The sequence below is a fragment of the Monodon monoceros genome, unplaced genomic scaffold (assembly GCF_005190385.1).
Source record: "Monodon monoceros isolate NGI ecotype Baffin Bay Population unplaced genomic scaffold, NGI_Narwhal_1 Super_Scaffold_19, whole genome shotgun sequence".
Lineage (NCBI taxonomy): Eukaryota > Metazoa > Chordata > Mammalia > Artiodactyla > Monodontidae > Monodon > Monodon monoceros.
Genome location: NW_021703775.1, coordinates 43,913,976 through 43,932,223, shown reverse-complemented (window position 1 = coordinate 43,932,223; position 18,248 = coordinate 43,913,976). Strand labels below are relative to the sequence as shown.

Below are 18,248 nucleotides of genomic sequence, written 5' to 3'. Positions count from 1 at the left end.
ACTTCATACTTGGTTGCATTATTTCCTTTCATACCATGATTTATTTTTATACTCAACTATTGACTAGAATGCTTTCAACTTCTCACTACTATGCTACAAAACACTTAATTTATATAATTTTTCCATATTGCAATGTATTTTCTTAGGACATGGCTAATTCTAAGAATTGGGATTACTAAATTTCAATGTATCTCCAATTTAGTACTATTAATTTTGTGGCTACTGGCTGCTTTTCAAAAAGCCAGTGCTAACATATACTATGATACAAAACTAATGGGAATACTAGGTTTTAACTTACCAACACTGGTTATTATTATTACACATTTTTGTCTTTGGTGGGTGGAGGACATGAAACTAAGAGTCTCATTGTTTTAAGTTTGTATTTCTCTGGTCATTAAGAGAGGTTTGACTTTTGTTTACTGCTTATATTGTTTTCACCCATACATGTATGATACCACCACCACCATCTACTTCTCAAGGTCTTAATGGTCTTATGTTTTTCTCTAGTTTGATGCTTGACCAATTAAACTGATGAGTTTCTAATATTCTTGTGGTCAGATTTGTCCATCTCTGGATCTGTGAAATCTATTGACTTAAATACTCAGAATGTCATTCTAGGCTCACAGTTCACATAAATATCCAAATTCATTTCTCCTACTTTCTCTAAGTAAAAAGTATGTGTTGGGGTGGGGGTGGGGGTGTATCTACACTATATCTGGAATACACTTCAGTGTGAGATGTTCTAATCTATTTTTTTTTCTCCAAACTGCTATCAAATTACCCAAACACCTCTAACTGAATTGTTCTCTTTCCCAGTAGTGGCATCTACTTTTGTGATATTTTGTTCCAAGGGTCAGTCTGTACATGTCTATAATAATTAACTTTACAAGGTAAGCAAAAAAGGTATTTAGCTTTTTATCTATAAAAAATTTCCCAACATTTCTAAAAATTTTCCTTTAAATCTAATAAAGTTTTCTTTAAACATTTCTCATTTAGATTATCACAAAGTTTTTTTCCCCCAATATTATCATGAATACTTCTGGCTAATTATTACTGATATTCAGTACCACATGTTTTAAAACTGATAGTTTTAATAAATGTCATGCTTATGTTTATAGTAACAGCTAAGTTTAAGCCTACTACATGGAATAAAATACAAGAATAATCTATAAAAATGTTCTAAAACAAGGTCCAGAAAACAGTCCGTTTAGCTATAATATTTAAAGGTAGGAAACACTGACTTTTGAGATTTCCACCTTTCCATTTCCATTCCTTTAAGTTTAATGAAGAAAAAATAAGAATAGTCTAAAAAAAATTTACAGATAGCTGCAAATATTTTAATCAAAGGCTGTCAGAGTTATAACCACTGGGTGAGTACCCTAGGAACTGGACATATCTGCTCCCAGAACACAAGAAAGCTGGAATGCAGAATGCATAGATTCATAAGGGAGGTGGAGAAATTTCCATTCCCAGTTTCCTAGGGATACAAATCTATTTTCAGTGCTCTCAAATAAAATACAGATAATTACTGGGAGTGCTCCACTATACGGAAAACCCATAAAGTCCATAAAATAAAATAAGCAAACATTTCACAAAATTTTCAATTACATTTTCTTTACCTAAGGCCAATTTAGACAGTTATATCTTATTTAATGCTACTTCAGCAAAAAAGCTGACTTTAATTTCTCTACCAAGGAAAATAAAAAAGGACAACAATCTTATCTTAAATCTACTGAATAATAGCACCTATGTGTAGATTTTCATTCTCTTGAAACTGCTCTCATACACATTCCTATTAGCCCTTTAAAAATCAGTAAGGTAAGTAGAGTATTATCACCTGCAATTTCATAGATTAAGAAAATTCTGGTTCATAAATGTTATCTGCCCAATTGCAAAGAGAAGCCAGAACAAGAACGTGTCCAATGTTTGATTGGGGTATCAAAACTAATCACATAGGGCTATGTTAAAATTAAAGTTACTTTTACTTTACATATCAGTGTGTAAATACTTCTTAAAAGAGGTGCCATAATGCTTTCTTTAAATTTATTAAATTTCGGTTTGCTATAACCTAAATTTTACCTCTAGCTGTTCATCCTCCAAAAGACTTATAACCAGCCACCTGATGTCTTTAACTGCATCTTCATTGTTTAGGAAAATAAAGAGGTTATAAAATACCATGGTCTGGAGGTAGGTCAGTACTGTATATCTAGCATGCCAAGAACTGCTTCTTGCTGTCTGTGGATGAGAAATTCGTAGAAATAATGAAAACAGTGCTGACAAGAACATGAGATGACAGTGAAATGACAAATAATATAGACTTCCAATATAACTCTACTTTTACAGGTATAGCTAAAGCAAGCTCATCTTATACTTCCTTCTAAACAAAAGGTTGTACAAGCTATTTCAGGTAAAAGTTAGTTATTCTGAATGTATGAATGAATGGTTGAGAGTAAAGGGAAAGGAACCCAGATAAAAGTCAATTTTAGAAGAATTATTTATAATTAATTACTCTTAAATCCTCCAACGCTTGCACATTATTTTATTTTACTTTTGATAGTAGCTGGTAGGGTAATGAAAGCAAATAAAATTGAGAACTACTAAATTCTACTGCAAAAAAATACCATTTGAGGCTGTCAAAAAATATCTTTCAGGGGAAACCATGGGAACATGTCCATTTTTTATATTATATAACACATGTGTAACCTACATAAAGCTGAGCACATAGTACACTAAAAATACAGCCACAGGACTTCCCTGGTGGTCCAGTGGTTAAGACTCCATGCTTCCACTGCAGGGGGCGCAGATTCAATCCCTGGTCGGGGGACTAAGATCCCACGATCCCACATGCTTTGTGGCACGGCCAAAAATAAATTAAATAAATAAATAAAAATGCAGTCAGAAAATATATACTCACTTAGGTCTTTCTACCACAGATCAGAAAATACAAGTGAATAAAATAAAGGGGAAATGGTAAAAGAGAATGCCCACTTTGTATCCAAGGTGCTTCAATAATTAGCTCTTTATGTATATAGAAAATTTAGGGTTGAGTGACCTGCCCAGTGTCAAAGAAGTCGGTGGCAGAACCAGGTACAGATTCTAAATCTGTTTCTTTGGTCAACATATGTCTCCTCTCAAACTAAAAGAAGATTCAAAATGAATGCAAGTATCAGGTGTTGTGTGTACCTCAGCTGACTTTGTGAAATTCTTAGAATTGTAAACCAAAGATATAAGTGTTTGATATACACTCTTACTTGTTTTAGCACCCGAAGTACCAAAGGCACTTGATGAGGGTAAAGCAACCCCTGAGACATTAGTGATAAACATAACTTTGCATCTCTTTTCAGTTCATCATAGCTATTGTCATTTTCCACTGGGGCAATCTAGAGAACAACAAAAAAAACCCAAAGACATAAAGTGAAAAACAGCCAATAAGTACAAAGGCATCCTTACATAAAAGAAATTACATTTTTAATTTTAACAACTTCTACAGAAAAATCCAAACATACATAAAACTAGAGAATAGTATAATGAATCCCCATGAATCAATCACTTCTTCAACAATGACAAATTCATGGCTAATCCTTTCATTTTTTGCTCCCCTGTAGTTCCCCATCCCCCAATTAAATTATTTGAAGCAAATCCCAGACATATTTCATCCATAAATATTTTATTTTCGGGAATTCCCTGGCAGTCCAGTTGTTAGGGCTCTGTGCTTCCAGTGTAGGGGGCACAGGTTCAGCCCCTGGTCAGGGAACTAAGATCCCACAAGCCACACAGCATGCCCCCCCCACAAAAAAAAGTTATTTTTATCTCTGAAAGATAAAGTCTCTTATTTTAAAAACCTGTAATGACATCATACATAAAAATTCATTACAGTTAAAATATATTCAGTAGTGCTCACATTTCCCCTACTATTTGATGCCTGCATATACCAGATCCCACTTACCATGAAGGCCTAAAGGAGATTCTCAACCTCAATATTTGTATATTCAGGTTAACTGTTAGGCCCGTCACTAGCAAATTATGCAGTACAGCAATCTAATGATACACATTTTTCTGCAAATTTCAAGTGGATTCAAATAAATCATCCTATCAACCTCATGCTCATATACTATTTGCTTTCTGACTTTTTTCTGAGTGAAGAAAAAGGGTGGAACTCCAGCTATCCCAACATTCATTGCACATTACCCATTTACGAACATATGAGACCATGTTCCATACCACTGTGTATGTGGTAGTGGAAAAAAGTTTAAGCACCACTGCCCTAAAGACAAACCATATCTACACCAAGGACCTACAAGTAACAAAGACCTATCTATACACTAATGGCTACTGTCCACTTTTATATCCCAAAAGATCCCAAAGGTATCCATGGGTATCAGGCCCTACAGAGCACTTTAAAAAGTATTTTAGTAGTGAATCCTTTGAAAATTTCCATAAGTGTTATCTTTTTGAAATTTCCTAAAGACAAAATACACCATGGCAGATGAAAAGTTTAGCATGCCATTTGCAAATAAACAGTAACAAGGGCCCTCCATCTTAAATAATAACTGTATTGACCAATAATTGTCAAGTAGTGGTGATGTTTGTGCCAAGCCTTCCCAATTTGCAATAAGACCAGACTGTTTTCCTAACCACAACCAACCACAGCCATCACTACCAACTATAATTTTGGAAACTACTATATAATCTTAGTTTACTAGCTTTATCCACTGACTGGACAGATGAATAATTAAAAACACCTCAGGTTATATCTTGCATCAAATAATACTTCAATATGATTACCAGACACAATTTATTTCCTGCAAATATTTGTTAGAACCAACTATATATAGTACCATTTAGCAAGGTAAAATAAATACAATATACTGAACATTTTGATTTTCAAATTTATTATACATTGAATTAAAAAGTCAGAAATAGCTATATTCAAAAATGTCATTGTGGCTTTTTATTTTTAAAGCTATCAATATTTTCCTAAACTATTACTTGAAAACTGGCTCTCACTGAAACAATGTTCTGTCTTTAGACTTTTCATGTAACTGTCAAGAACCTACTCTTACCTAGTATTAGAAAGATTATTTCAACAAATATTTAACCACTAACACCTAATGATTTTCCTGTGACTATTCTACCTTTCAGAGATGAAAACAAATCATACACAGTCTGAAAACCTATCAACCATCTGATGATAATTATAAATTCCTTTTGAAGGTCAAAAGGGGATGCATTTTTAATTTCAGACATAAACTTACCTTAAAAAACAAAGGTAGAAGCTGAAGTTGTTCAGTGACTGCTGTAGAGAAGGATCTTCCCGCACTTGCCATCAGCCATTTCAATACTTTATGGAAACAAACACAAAGAGTAAGTCTTTGCTATCCAGTTAGAGACTACAAAGTAGAGTGATTCTATGCTAGTATCAGCCACTCTGATAGCTCTTCAATGTAAAGAAAGAGGTCTGTGTTACTTCACAAATTAGATCAGCAGTGTGACAGGATCCATAACAAATGGTATCAACTAATCTAGGGGACTGAAGCCACCCTCAAAGAATGAATCAGCAAATTATTAATGGTCTACAAACACTCACACAAAGTAAAAATTAAAACTAGCCTTCAAAAATCCTAACAAAGCAAAACTGATGACTAAGTTAGTTGTTTATACTTAGAATCCTTGAAAAAGTTTTAGATATACAAACAACAGGGAACCCCCAATAATCAAGACAATTTTGAAAAAGAAAAGTTGGAGGACTCACAATTCCAGATTTCAAAACTTAATACAAAGCTATAGTAATCAAAACAGTGTGGTACTGACATAAGAACAGACATAGAGACCAACTGAATAGGCCAGAGAGCACAGAAATAAATGCTCACACATATGGCCTGTCAATTTTCAACAAGAGTGCCAAGACTATTCAATGAAAAAAACGACAGTCTTTTTAACCAACGATGCTGGGAAACTGGGTATCACAAGCAAAAGAAAGAAGCTGGATCCTTATCTTATATCATAGACAAAAATTACCTCAAAGTAGACTGAAGACTGAAATGTAAGTGCTAAATCTATAAAACTCTTAGAAGAAAACTTAAGGGACAAACTTCATGACACTGGATTTGGCAACAATTTCTTAGACATGACACCAAAAGCAAAGGCAACAAAAGAAAGAAGAGGTAAATCAGACTTCATTAAAATTAAAACTTTTGTGCATCAAAGGACACTATCAAGAGAGTCAAAATGGGAGAAAATATTTGCAAATCATTTTCAGATAAGGGACTGATATCCAGAATATAGAAAGAACTACAACTCAACGACAACAAAACAACCTAATTCAAAAATGGGCAAAGAACTTGACATTTCTCCAGAGAAGAAACAAAAATGGAAAATAAGCCAATGAAAAGATTTTCAACCACTAGTCATAAGGGAAATGCAAATTAAAACCACAAGATACCTTCTTCACACCTATAAGGAAAGCTATAGTCATAAAAGGTGTTGGCAAAAATGTGGAAAAGTTGGAACCCCTCTGCACTGCTGGTTGGAATGTAAAATGGTGCGGCCACTGTGGAAAATAGCTTGGTGGCTCCTCAAAAAATTAAACATAGAATTACCACATGGTCTAGCAATTCTGCTTTCAATACCCAAAAGAATTGAAAGCAGAGACTCAAACATACTTCTACATTAATACTCATAGAAACATTATTCACAATACTCAAAAGGTATAAACAACCTGAATGTCCATGAACAGATGAATGGATAAACACTGAAAGCATTACACAAAGTGAAAAAAGCCAGACATAAAAGGACAAATATTGTATGATTCTCCTTATATGAGATACCTAGAATAGGCAAATTACAGAGACAAAGTAGAATGGTGGTTGCCAGGGGCTGAGGGAGGGGAGAATGAGGAGTTATTGTTTAAGGTACAGAATTTCCATTTTGCAAGATGAAAAGAGTATAAAGATGGATGAAAGTGATGGCTGTATAACAATGTAAATATATTTGATGCCACTCAGCTATAAATTTTATATTATGTACATTTTACCATAATAAAAAGGGGAGGGGGGAGAAGTCAATAGGATAATCTAAAATATCTGTTTTTAGAGGGAGTTTCTACTAAGTTTAGCCACTCACTAGTTTTTAAGAGTTTAATGCCCTGGGTTCGTTCATCTTCTTCACCAATTCCATTTTCTTCCATAACATGGTTCTGAATTTCTTCATCTACATCCATGAGGGGTTTCAATTTATCTAGAATTCGAGCAGTAAACTCAGGGACACGAGGGGATGCTGTTGGTGCAGTGTTTGGCAAAGAAACATCTATCATGAATATATAGGTCAGCACACTGTAAAATAAAATACATATAATAAGAAGAGATCCCACATTATCAATAAAACTAAGGTTCAAAAGTATGACCCAACCAAAGTAAATTTTCCCAAGACAATCCCTAGAGAGGGTCTTGTGCCTGTGCACACAATTCTGAGGTATTAAAAACTACAGTGTGGCGACTACTCCCCACTGGCTTGTGAGCACACTACCATTCTATTTTACATTCAGAGACTCTTGTCTAATGTCCCACAATACAATATAAAACAAAATCTGAAGAAGAGGATATCATGAAACTCAACAGTAACATAACCAGTATGTAGTACTAGACATTAAAATTTGATAAAAAGAACTCAAGAGGTATACCACACCACAGAGAAAATAATACCTACCTCCCTATTCTTTCCCTGACATTTTTGTAAACCTGGGTGAGTTTGGGTTCCAAGTACTTCAGTAGTCTATGCAATAGCTCAGGTACTCTCCACTCCTGCTGGGCAAGGCCACCTTGTAAGACATAGAGTCGACTAAAAGTAAAGCACAGTAGAGTTGTGTTAGTGCCCCTCTCTGCCTTTACATGTTTTTGGTTTTTTTTTTTTTCTGTGGCATGTGGGATCTTAGTTCCCTGACAAGGGATCAAACCCGTGTCCCCTGCAGTGGAAGTGCAGTCTTAACCACTGGACCGCCAGGGAAGTCCTGCTTTTACATGTTGACAGTATAGATTAATGATGTTTGTATTCCACTTAAAATTGTTTCATTTCCAAACTAACAATTTAGAATAGCATCTTTAGGAAGATTTTATTAATTTTTCTACATCATTTTCTCTGTATCTCATTTCATATCCACTGCTATAAAATCAAAGGAAACACTGACTTTAAAATACTCATTGAGTTAATTTCTAAGCATCAGAAGTTTCCTCACTAATTAATAATAATAATAAAAAAATTATTCTTCTTGTTACAGGATTATCTAGATTTTGTTCTCTTGTTCAGTAATTTTTGCAGCTCCTTATGCCCAAGTATATTTTTCCTTAAAAGGATTACTATCTTCTTTCCTAATAGGAAACAGTGAAAAATTAGAACATGTGATAAAGAAGTTAGTAATACTGTCATGGTACAAAAAAGCAGTCCTGATATAAAAGATGTGACAGCAGAGTAGGCTGGACCTACTTTATGTTTGAATTGCTCAGGCTGCCTCCAATTCTCCTACTTGTTCTCAATTGAGAAATAACTGTATTTAGAATCATATGTTGTATTGAATTGAACTATGGTCATCTCCCAGAAGACAGTGTTACATTATGTAGCCTTTAGGAGTACAGACATTTCACTTCTACTTATACATAAAGAACAAAGATGTTATCTTTTGTTGTAAAATCTTTTGTTAACCTCATAAGCTTCCTTCTTATTTACCATGCATCTACAAAGGATCCTCCTTCACCACTCAGTGGTGATTCCAACAGCAGCTCAAAAAGCCAGTGAAGTTTCCGGGGATCTCTGCTTTCCTGTGTTGAAAAGATAAAGCAGCAGCAATTAAAACAGAGGTCATACAATTTTTCAAATAAATCAGACATCATTATTTTAGAAATATAAATAAATATAAGTATAGAGGAAGAAAATCAAACTAAAACTCATAGGCAAGTCAAATCCAAATGTATTCTTATAGCTCATGTTAGAAAGACTAACAGTGAGAAAATTGTTAGCTAAATGGACTCTCTTAAATCAAAGTATAACTGCCCTGGACATAAAAGGTGTCAAAAATAGTACCTATAACCTTGTATCATCTGGCTTTTACTGTATGTAAGTTACACTTCTAGATATAGGATTTGACTCGTCATTTAATCTAAAAATGCAATTACCATGGCAGAGAAGGTATAACAATCACTTAAGAGTTATCACTCAAGGCTTATGTAAAAAGCTAAGCAGAACCATCTCCAGTCATGTAAGATGATAAAATTTCAGGATTCAGGAGGTATAATGAGATTTTACACATTTTGAGACATGGTATGAAACAATTTGAATAGATCAGTGAGACACAAAAATGAACTTACACAGGACGTTGCTATACAAGTTCCCCAGTCATTATAAGTTTCTACTGTAATGTTGGACAATGCTGTTCGAAGCAGAGGACACAAAAGCTCCGAAAGCTTCTCCACCTACTCAAAACAAAATACACAGGAAAAAGTTAATGATACTCAGAACATTTTTCTTCAACTATCCTTTTCTGCAAACACACACATACAAATACACAACCTGATACTTCCTTTATTTCTTAGAAGACCCAAATAATCCAAGAAAGTAACTTCACCATGTTATCATGATACATATCCAGGTAACAAGGCCATCTTTTTCCAAAAAAATAAAACAAAAATCAGAAAAGAGGAGACACTTTGTATGCCTTACAAAATCTCTCATACTGTTAAAAAGTTCTCTCTTTAAATGTTGGACTGACATAGTACACTGGGCTGAAACAAAACCTCAATCATCTCTGTATTTTGCATGCTTATGGAGGTCACTTGATTGAATCCCAATATAGGAAGCAATGACTTTTCAATACAATTTAGTGTTAGCCTGAAGTATAACCTTTAAATTCCAAGTTTGGATGACTATAAATAGCATTTTAAAAGTGTTCAGTTATACAGAGACTGTGAATATATATACATGTGTCTAAACACTAAACTGCTTCTCACAGTTTAGTGAGAACACAAATCACCTTGAGATCCTGATAAAACGCAGATTCTGATTCATTAGATCAGGGTGGGACCTGGGATCCTACTTTTCTAATAAGCTCCCAAGTGATGCCCAAGCTGCAAGTCCATGGACTATACTTTAGTCAAAAGGACCTATGTAGGACAAATGGGGAGAGAGGGCTTGGGATAAAATTTCCAGTGGTAGCACTAGGCACTGAATACAAAGAAAAAAACAAGCTATATCTTAAATAACTTATACGGAAAGGAGACGTGTTCTAGAAATGAGGTAACTCAAAAATGACAGAGACAGGATGACAAGGATATGTATGGACACGTTTAAATAAAATTGTTTCATATGTGAGCAGGAAAATGGCAATATTACAAACTAACGAATACTTTACATGATTCGAATATGTATAACTAAATTAATATATTAAAAAGTGTTGATAATCCTCCTAAAAAGTATGTGTAATTAAGTTTACCAGAAACAATATTTGCATCTTTTCTTTGAAAAATGGCAGCCTACCTTTTACTCAGGCATTCTGGACATTTTACCAGGTTATTTTCAGTCTAGTGCATCTTGCTAAGAAACTAACCTTAGGGTGGATATGTAAAACTTAATCTTACAATTAAAAAGACGGATACTCAAAACAAGGCTGTCAAACTCAAACCATCTACGAGACCAAATGAGTAATGTAAATTAGCACAGAGGCTAAGAGAAAAGATTTAATGAGAGGCTAGAGAGTGCCTCAGGAAGGGAGAAACCCACGCACAGCCCCAGCCAACTGATACAGTGCAGCAATGCGGGGCCAGTATTCCACAATCTTCCCACTTCTCAAGAGAAACTAAAATCCTTTTTACAGGATGGAAAATAATTCAGATTTTAAAAGACATTCAATGCCACCTACAGACCACGACTTTGTGACCTATACTCAAAAGCAATATAAAGTTAAACATTTCATATTTTAGGTAACATCTTTTTCTTTTTTTAAAAGATGTGTGTGCCCTCGACGCAGCCGTGAATATGTTCTGATAAACACACAACCTGCTGTCCACCTTAGAGCTCACAGCACCACGGGCTAACCCCATGGAGACGAGACAAGCAGGTAGGACCACTGTCCGCCCCGCCGCTGCCCCCATCAGCCGCCCGCCCGGCCACCTGTCGCCTTGCTCCTCCTGAGGACCGCCAGCCCGAGGTGGCACCGGAATGCTGGCAGAGGGACAGTGGTGGCGGAGGCTGAGGGACTGAGCTAGGTGTTAATACCTAACGTGTTGGGAATTGTTGCATAAATGGATAATACAGCTTTAAGAGGGAATGCACTGTACAAATTACATCACCTTTTCAAATGTCCAATGTTTAGAGCCTCTGATTAAACCAGCTATAATTTCTGCAACACATCGCTGCGTGCTCTCATGTGAATCTGAAACCAAACGTTCTAAATGGGGCTTCAGAACTGGCAGGAAGGCATCATCAAAATTTCTGAATATACCCTACGCAAATAAAAATAAGAAAGTTCTTTAGTACTCAAACGAATAGCATCTCCAGTATCACATGCTTATATTTGTTTGCTGTTATTACTACTGTGCTTAAAAAACTCCATATTCTCCCCTATAGAACTTAACTGTTTTAACAATATCTGTAAGTTGAAATGGTAAAAACACTGTCATTTGCCACATTACATTAAAATATGATCAGTGAAAGAAAAATTAATTTCTAACCTTAAAAATATCACACACACCTCAAAAAAAATCAAATAAACATGAAATGCACCTAGTCTTGTGGGTTTTGGTTTTTTGCTTCTACTGCTAATTACAAATATTAGAGATAAATACTAAAAAGCTTGTATTTTTTGAGTCCTAGACCTTAAGCCAAGATGAATATGATAGGCATTACTTCCAGAGTCATTTTAGATAAAGATAACAGATGACTAAACTCAAACTTTGAACAAATACTTTAAAACTTATGAACCTACAAATTGACAGTCACTAAGCTTTATGAAAAGGGTATGTAAATAACATAGTTACCTTAAAGAGGCAAAAACGTCGAGGATTAAATTTATCTTTTCCTTTTCTGTCTTCTAAAGATAGAAAAGTAATTAACTGTTCCACAAATTTAGGATCAGAAAAATGATCAAATATAATCTGTTCTGCCTGTAAAATTAAAAAAAAAGAACATTCAGGGATTAAAATCTATTTAAAAACATGATTCTGAAAACATTAAAATTCAACCATAAAGATTTGAAACTCAACAGTAAGTTTTTATTTTTGTTCTAAAGAATTTTTAGTTCTCATAGAGCCTTTCTGGAACCAAAATAATATTGCCTCCTAAAAATGCTAAATCCTAAGAATAGCTAAAAGTTTTCCTTCAGCTCTTCAAGTTTGGATTCCACTTCTCAAACTGAGAAATACAACCAAAAATGTTCTGCTTGAGAAACGAAGACTTAATGCTATTGTGCCAATTTCTGTGCAAATTAGGAAAATCCTCCAAACTGCAAACCAAACCCCAGCAAAGTATTTCCATATTTATAAAATATCAGCAGTTAAAAGGTAAACTTTGCTCAGAATTAGAAAATAAAAGCTACAACATTAACTTAATTAAGGAAGACATAAACCTAAAAGCCCTTCATCAACTTTCAAAATGATAAAGAAGTTCTACAAAGACTAAGAAGTTCCAACTTAAATTTACAAACATCTATTTACTGAGTATCCATCATTTATACGCAATAAAAAAATTAAAGCCAGTACCCGAGTGCTAAGTAGGTAGTAACTTGGGAGTGACCTTAGATATAGAAGGCTTGTGCTAACTGGTCCTAACAGAAGGGGGGACGGTTGGGGGGGAATAAGGGAGCGCACATTTACCAATACTTATTATGCTGCAATACACAAATTGGGGGAAAAAAACCCATGAACTTAGTTTGAAATATAAATCAGGGGCCAAAAGTAAGATGCATCTGAACCAGGTAAGTGTTTACACGTGGTGAAATTAAATACTTACCTCTGTCAAATCCTCCCTGCTTCTGCCCAGCTTAGGCTGCTCTTCCACACCAGCATAAACAACCATATTCCTACACAGTAAGAGTTTATATTTGTAATACACATAGGAAACAACATTAGAGCTTCTTGGATAGAAAGCATTAGAAGGCACTTCTAATGAACTCTAATGAGATGCTAAGTTGTGGGTTACGAGCATATCATTCAGTCTTCCACCTTAAAAATCTTAGGTCATTGCATCCTAATGACATACATTATTGGTGTCAATAAGAGACAAATAAGTATTTCTTGGGGCTGGTTTAGACATGTGTAGTATTAATAGGTAGGAATATAACTTAGAGCAACTATTAACAAACTCCTTAGATGTATAATGGTGGACTAAGGAAGTCTAAGGGTTTCAGTGGAAAGACAAGGAAAGAGGCAGGATGAGGCATAGCACTGGCAAGAACAAAGAAAAAGAGGAAGAGGGAAGATGGAAAAAGCTAGAGATTGTGTATCTCTGGTGACAAAGTACCTCTAACTGCTTCAACTGCCTCAGAACCTCCCTAGAAATCCAGATGATAAAACAAATTATATCAAAGATAAGTTGTTTAATAATAATGTGCATGGCAAGTTGCAACTTACTGTGGCCAGGTGTAGTATCCCCAGTGAGTTTTTTCCACAAAGCAACTTGACTCCCATTCTTTTTTAGTTCTTGGTATACTTTTGCTATCATAATGCAACCAATGATTATCGGGTCTATCACCAGCAACAATTTGGGGGGGTTTAGGATATCCACCTAAGGAAAAGACAATTACATTTCATGAATTTCAAAATAACTGTGCAATAATTATTCTCAAATAGTGCTAGTGTGAGTTTATCTTCATAACAAGGCTCTGTTAAAATTCGCTCAAGGCAAAAGCACATACATATGAGGCATTTCACATCAGAGAAGGAAAGATGGGATTATCCACTAAATGGTGTTGGGATAGTTATTTGAGGGGAGAAAGTCAAGTTTGATCCATACTTCATCCCTTTTACCAAAATTAAAAGGATTAATTTTGTTCAAACTTTTTAGGTTTGAATTAATTAATTACAGAGCTCAACAAATTCCCATATACTCTCTTCAACCAGATGCCCCCAATTTTAACATTTCACCATGTGTACACTTTGACATTCTCTCTCTTTACACACACACACACACACACACACACGTACACATGCACCTACACACACTTGTTTTTTGGGACCATTAAATATTCATTTAATATGAGACCTACAAACATGTGTTTCAAGTGAGGGTAAAACAAGATTAGTAGTAGAGAGTATAATGAAAGTCTTTCCCACATTTAGTTAACACCATTTTATAGTGTTCCAAAATAAAGGTGGTAGTTCGTGCACAGCTACACTCCCTCCCAAAATGGGGCTGGGGGTAAACTGAAGACAGCTGTTTGAATATCTCAGGAGTTATCAGAGATTAAAAAAAATGACAGCCAAAGTAATAAAAATGATGTTTTTCTCCCTCCAAAATCAAATTAATCTTGCCCCTAATCCTACTACTGAGGAAGAAACACTTAATATATTGATGAATTAAATGGTAATGGTATTTTAAGCCTTTGAAATACAGTTTGATAAATAACTAGTATAATTGCTTAGCTGATGAGATAAGTAAGTAGATGACATGTGTACCCAGAGTGTGTAAAAACTACACATTTTATGTATTATAAAGACATAAAGCTACACATTTTATGTATTCTAAAGACATAAACAGCCATCTATTTTTATAAATACTTGCTATCACTAGTTTTTACTAAGTCAACTGTTTTCCCTTTATATTATTTCACACTTCGTATTAAAATCTTCCTATACTTCTATACTTTGTATAGAAAAATACTTGACGTCAAGAACTGTAATTTATACATTTCAAAGAAACTTTCCAAGTTTGACTGAGAAGCACCACTCATTACGTTTGATAGCACTTACTGATTTCATACGGATTGATGATCAGCTTTTTGTGGGTTCTTTTTAGCTGCTTAAGAATACCAGCAACAGCTGAGATTGCCATCTAAAAAAGAAGCAGGTAAGGTACATATATCAAAATTTTAAACGTCTCAAATGGTTGCTCCCTTGATCAAAAGCAGAAGCTGGGTTCTGTTTCTTTCCAAAGCAGAGAAATACCTCACCCACTGACATCTGGCAGCACAGCCACATGAGGGCTAACTCTGACTTGGACTGAGTCAGTTGCAGTTCTTACTCTTAAACCTTCATCCATGCTAGTCTCTACCTAAAACACTTTTATCATTTCTTTGTTAAATCAATTCCTGCTCATTCTTCCTATCTCAGCCTAAACATTTCTTCCTAAGGGTCTTTCCTCAATGTGCCAGGTCAGGTCAGCCCCATCTTGTACCCTACCTCTAACAGTTTTCAAGTTAAAACCAACTAGTTGTATCACTCAGATACCTTTCCCTTCCTGTAACATGTTATAACTGTAATTAATTTTTTAAAGTCAATCTTTCCAATTAACCTATAAACATGTTCCCCGCTACATCTCCAGTGTTGAAATGCACAGTACCTGAACACCTCCTCATATATTTGTTGGATGAATTACTATCATCTCGGAACCAATAGAGGTAGATTTCAAATCAATACACTTCAAGATATCAGGTGAGGCAAAAATTTTCAAACCCAAGATTATAGCTAAAATAAAGTATCTACCTTTCGAACTACAATTGCATCGTGGTTGAGATTCTCAACAAAAAAACGTATGGCACGAAGCGGTAACACTCGGTCATCTCTCAAAAGTAGAGACAAAAGCCCAATGCCTATATGTTCAAATTTCCAGGGCCTGAAAAGGGGAGGGGGGGGAATCACAAAACACATCATTCATAAAATCACTTTAAAAAAACAACCCTGTATTTGAAACATTATAATTTTAAGTTTCCCAAGAATCAAAATAGGTATATTGAAAAATACTGCTCCCATCATCAGCCCCATACTTTCTAAACCCATGAATCAGACTACAATTTTCTGACAGTCATTCATGGCCTTCAGGGTGGAAACCTCCTATAATACTGAAGATAAAAGTTTGAGAATTAAAAAAATATATTTTTGCACTTACAAATTTCTCTGCTCCACACCATCTAGCAAAGTGTTTATCAAATTTTCATAGTTCCTTAAAAAAAAAAAAAAATTCAGGTAAGGTATTGTTTTAATACAATACTAAGATGGGGCTCCCCTGGTGGCACAGTGGTTGAGAGTCCGCCTGTCGATGCAGGGGACACGGGTTCGTGCCCCGGTCCGGGAAGATCCCACATGCCGCGGAGCGGCTAGGCCCATGAGCCATGGCCGCTGAGCCTGCGCGTCCGGAGCCTGTGCTCTGCAACGGGAGAAGCCCCAACAGTGAGAGGCCCGCGCACCACAAAAACAAAACAAAACAAAACAAAACAAAACTAAGATGAACATCAAATAGTGTAATATAAATTCAAATTCACCCTCCTCTTCTCATCACCAGACTATAAAGGGTCTGATGAGAAGAAAGCCAGAGTGAAAGCAGATGCGTAACCCTGGGAAAAGAAAATGAAAGGCAGAGGAAAAAAACAAAAAGTGCTAAGTACACTGAGCAACTCAACCATTCCTGAGTGGACATTCAAAAGTAAACTTGTGAGTAGTAATCAATTGGTTAGGAGTGGTCTACCTATATAACAACCCAGGTATACATGAGGTAGGCTATAAAGTTTATTATTTATATAGAACTGTTAGAAAAAAATTAATAAGCATATTCATAAGGCAAAGAAAAAAATAAAGTTAGGAAGGCTCCTGCTTCAGTGTTACCATTGAAGTGTTTTGGTCCCAAAAATCTAAAGGCAGTTTACTAATATCCTAGTAACAAATTTGTATAAATGTTACCGATCAAAAAGTTATTATAAGAGATATGAAGAGATAAACGTGTTGAACTTGAATTTAAGATTTAATGAGTGGGATATGTGTACTACAAGAAAAATCAATTCATGTTGAAAAAAACATATGATATTAAGATAACTTTAGGGACTTCCCTGGTGGTGCAGTGGATAAGACTCCGCGCTCCCAATGCAGGGGGCCCAGGTTTGATCCCTGGTCAGGGAACTAGATCCCACATGCATACTGAGACTAAGAGTTCGCATGCCACAACTAAGGAGTCTGCCTGCCACAACTAAGGAGCCCATGTGCTGCAACTAAGAGGCCCTTGAGCTGCAACTAAGGAGCCCACCTGCCACAACTAAGACCCAGTGCAACCAAATTAAATAAATAAATAATAAAAAAGATAACTTTATTGTGAGATGGTGTTTTCTACCTCCATAGCTGAAAGTGACAATCAGAGATCTTCACAATAATTACCTCTTAACATTTTGGTATCTCTTCAGAATCAGTGTGTAAATTTCATTAGGTAGTTACAGTGCATCTATATTTTAGAGATATTTAAAACCTACTATCTATAAAGTTATATGTCACGATAAGTAGGCATTCATAATTACCTTAGGGCATCAGCATTCCTTTCTTGTTGGCGTTTAAGTCCTTCTTTAATTTCTTCTGAGCTAAGCATTATCTGTTTGATAGACGGGTTTTTTGATTGTTGAAGTAATTCTGCTATTCCGACACATGACTTTGGAATCTTATTAAAAAGAAAAGCCAGGGAGGAAAATGAAGTACTGAAATACCACGGATGAATCTTCACAACAATATACTGAGTGACAGAAGCCAGATACCAAAGGCCACAAACTGTATAATTCCATTTAGATGAAATGTCCATAATAGGCAAATTCACAGAGAAAAACGCTAGATTAGTGGTTTCCAGGGGCTAGGGGTATGGGGGAATGAATGGGAAGCAATTATTATTGGGTACAGGTAAAGCAACTATACTCCAATAAAAACTAATTTAAAAAAATTATTGGGTACAGGGTTTCTTTTTCTGAGTAATTACAGTGTTCTAGAATTAGAGTAGTGATGGTTGTACAACCCTGAGAATATACTATTGTGAATATATATATATATATTCACAATAGTATATAACAGCACACAACTGCTGTGTTCAAAAGGTGAATTTTTTGGTATGTGAATTACATGTCAATTTTTTAAAAATTTTAAAAAAGAAAGCATAATCTAACAACAGTTACAAATAGCAAGAATATGTTTTGCAGAAAAGGAATACATTTAGAGCAGTGGTTTTTAAAACTGAGTATGGGGCTTCCCTGGTGACGCAGTGGTTTTTAAAACTGAGTATGGGGCTTCCCTGGTGGCGCAGTGGTT

The 18,248-nt window shown here is 35.3% G+C and overlaps 1 protein-coding gene across 2 annotated transcripts in view; it reads right to left on the bottom strand.

The window, feature by feature from the left end:
* Positions 1-18,248, bottom strand: part of PSME4 (proteasome activator subunit 4) — a 101,469-nt gene that overhangs the window by 5,712 nt on the left and 77,509 nt on the right. For both annotated transcript variants that reach the window (XM_029232324.1, XM_029232325.1), the window contains exons 29-43: positions 17,477-17,613; positions 16,084-16,137; positions 15,681-15,810; positions 14,949-15,030; positions 13,611-13,764; positions 12,991-13,060; positions 12,021-12,146; positions 11,334-11,486; positions 9,357-9,461; positions 8,719-8,810; positions 7,705-7,836; positions 7,123-7,331; positions 5,256-5,341; positions 3,252-3,380; positions 2,080-2,235 (exon numbers count right to left, since the gene is read on the bottom strand). In XM_029232324.1, the coding sequence (XP_029088157.1) occupies positions 2,080-2,235; positions 3,252-3,380; positions 5,256-5,341; positions 7,123-7,331; positions 7,705-7,836; positions 8,719-8,810; positions 9,357-9,461; positions 11,334-11,486; positions 12,021-12,146; positions 12,991-13,060; positions 13,611-13,764; positions 14,949-15,030; positions 15,681-15,810; positions 16,084-16,137; positions 17,477-17,613 (1,815 nt within the window). The remainder of the gene's footprint in view (positions 1-2,079; positions 2,236-3,251; positions 3,381-5,255; positions 5,342-7,122; positions 7,332-7,704; positions 7,837-8,718; positions 8,811-9,356; positions 9,462-11,333; positions 11,487-12,020; positions 12,147-12,990; positions 13,061-13,610; positions 13,765-14,948; positions 15,031-15,680; positions 15,811-16,083; positions 16,138-17,476; positions 17,614-18,248) is intronic.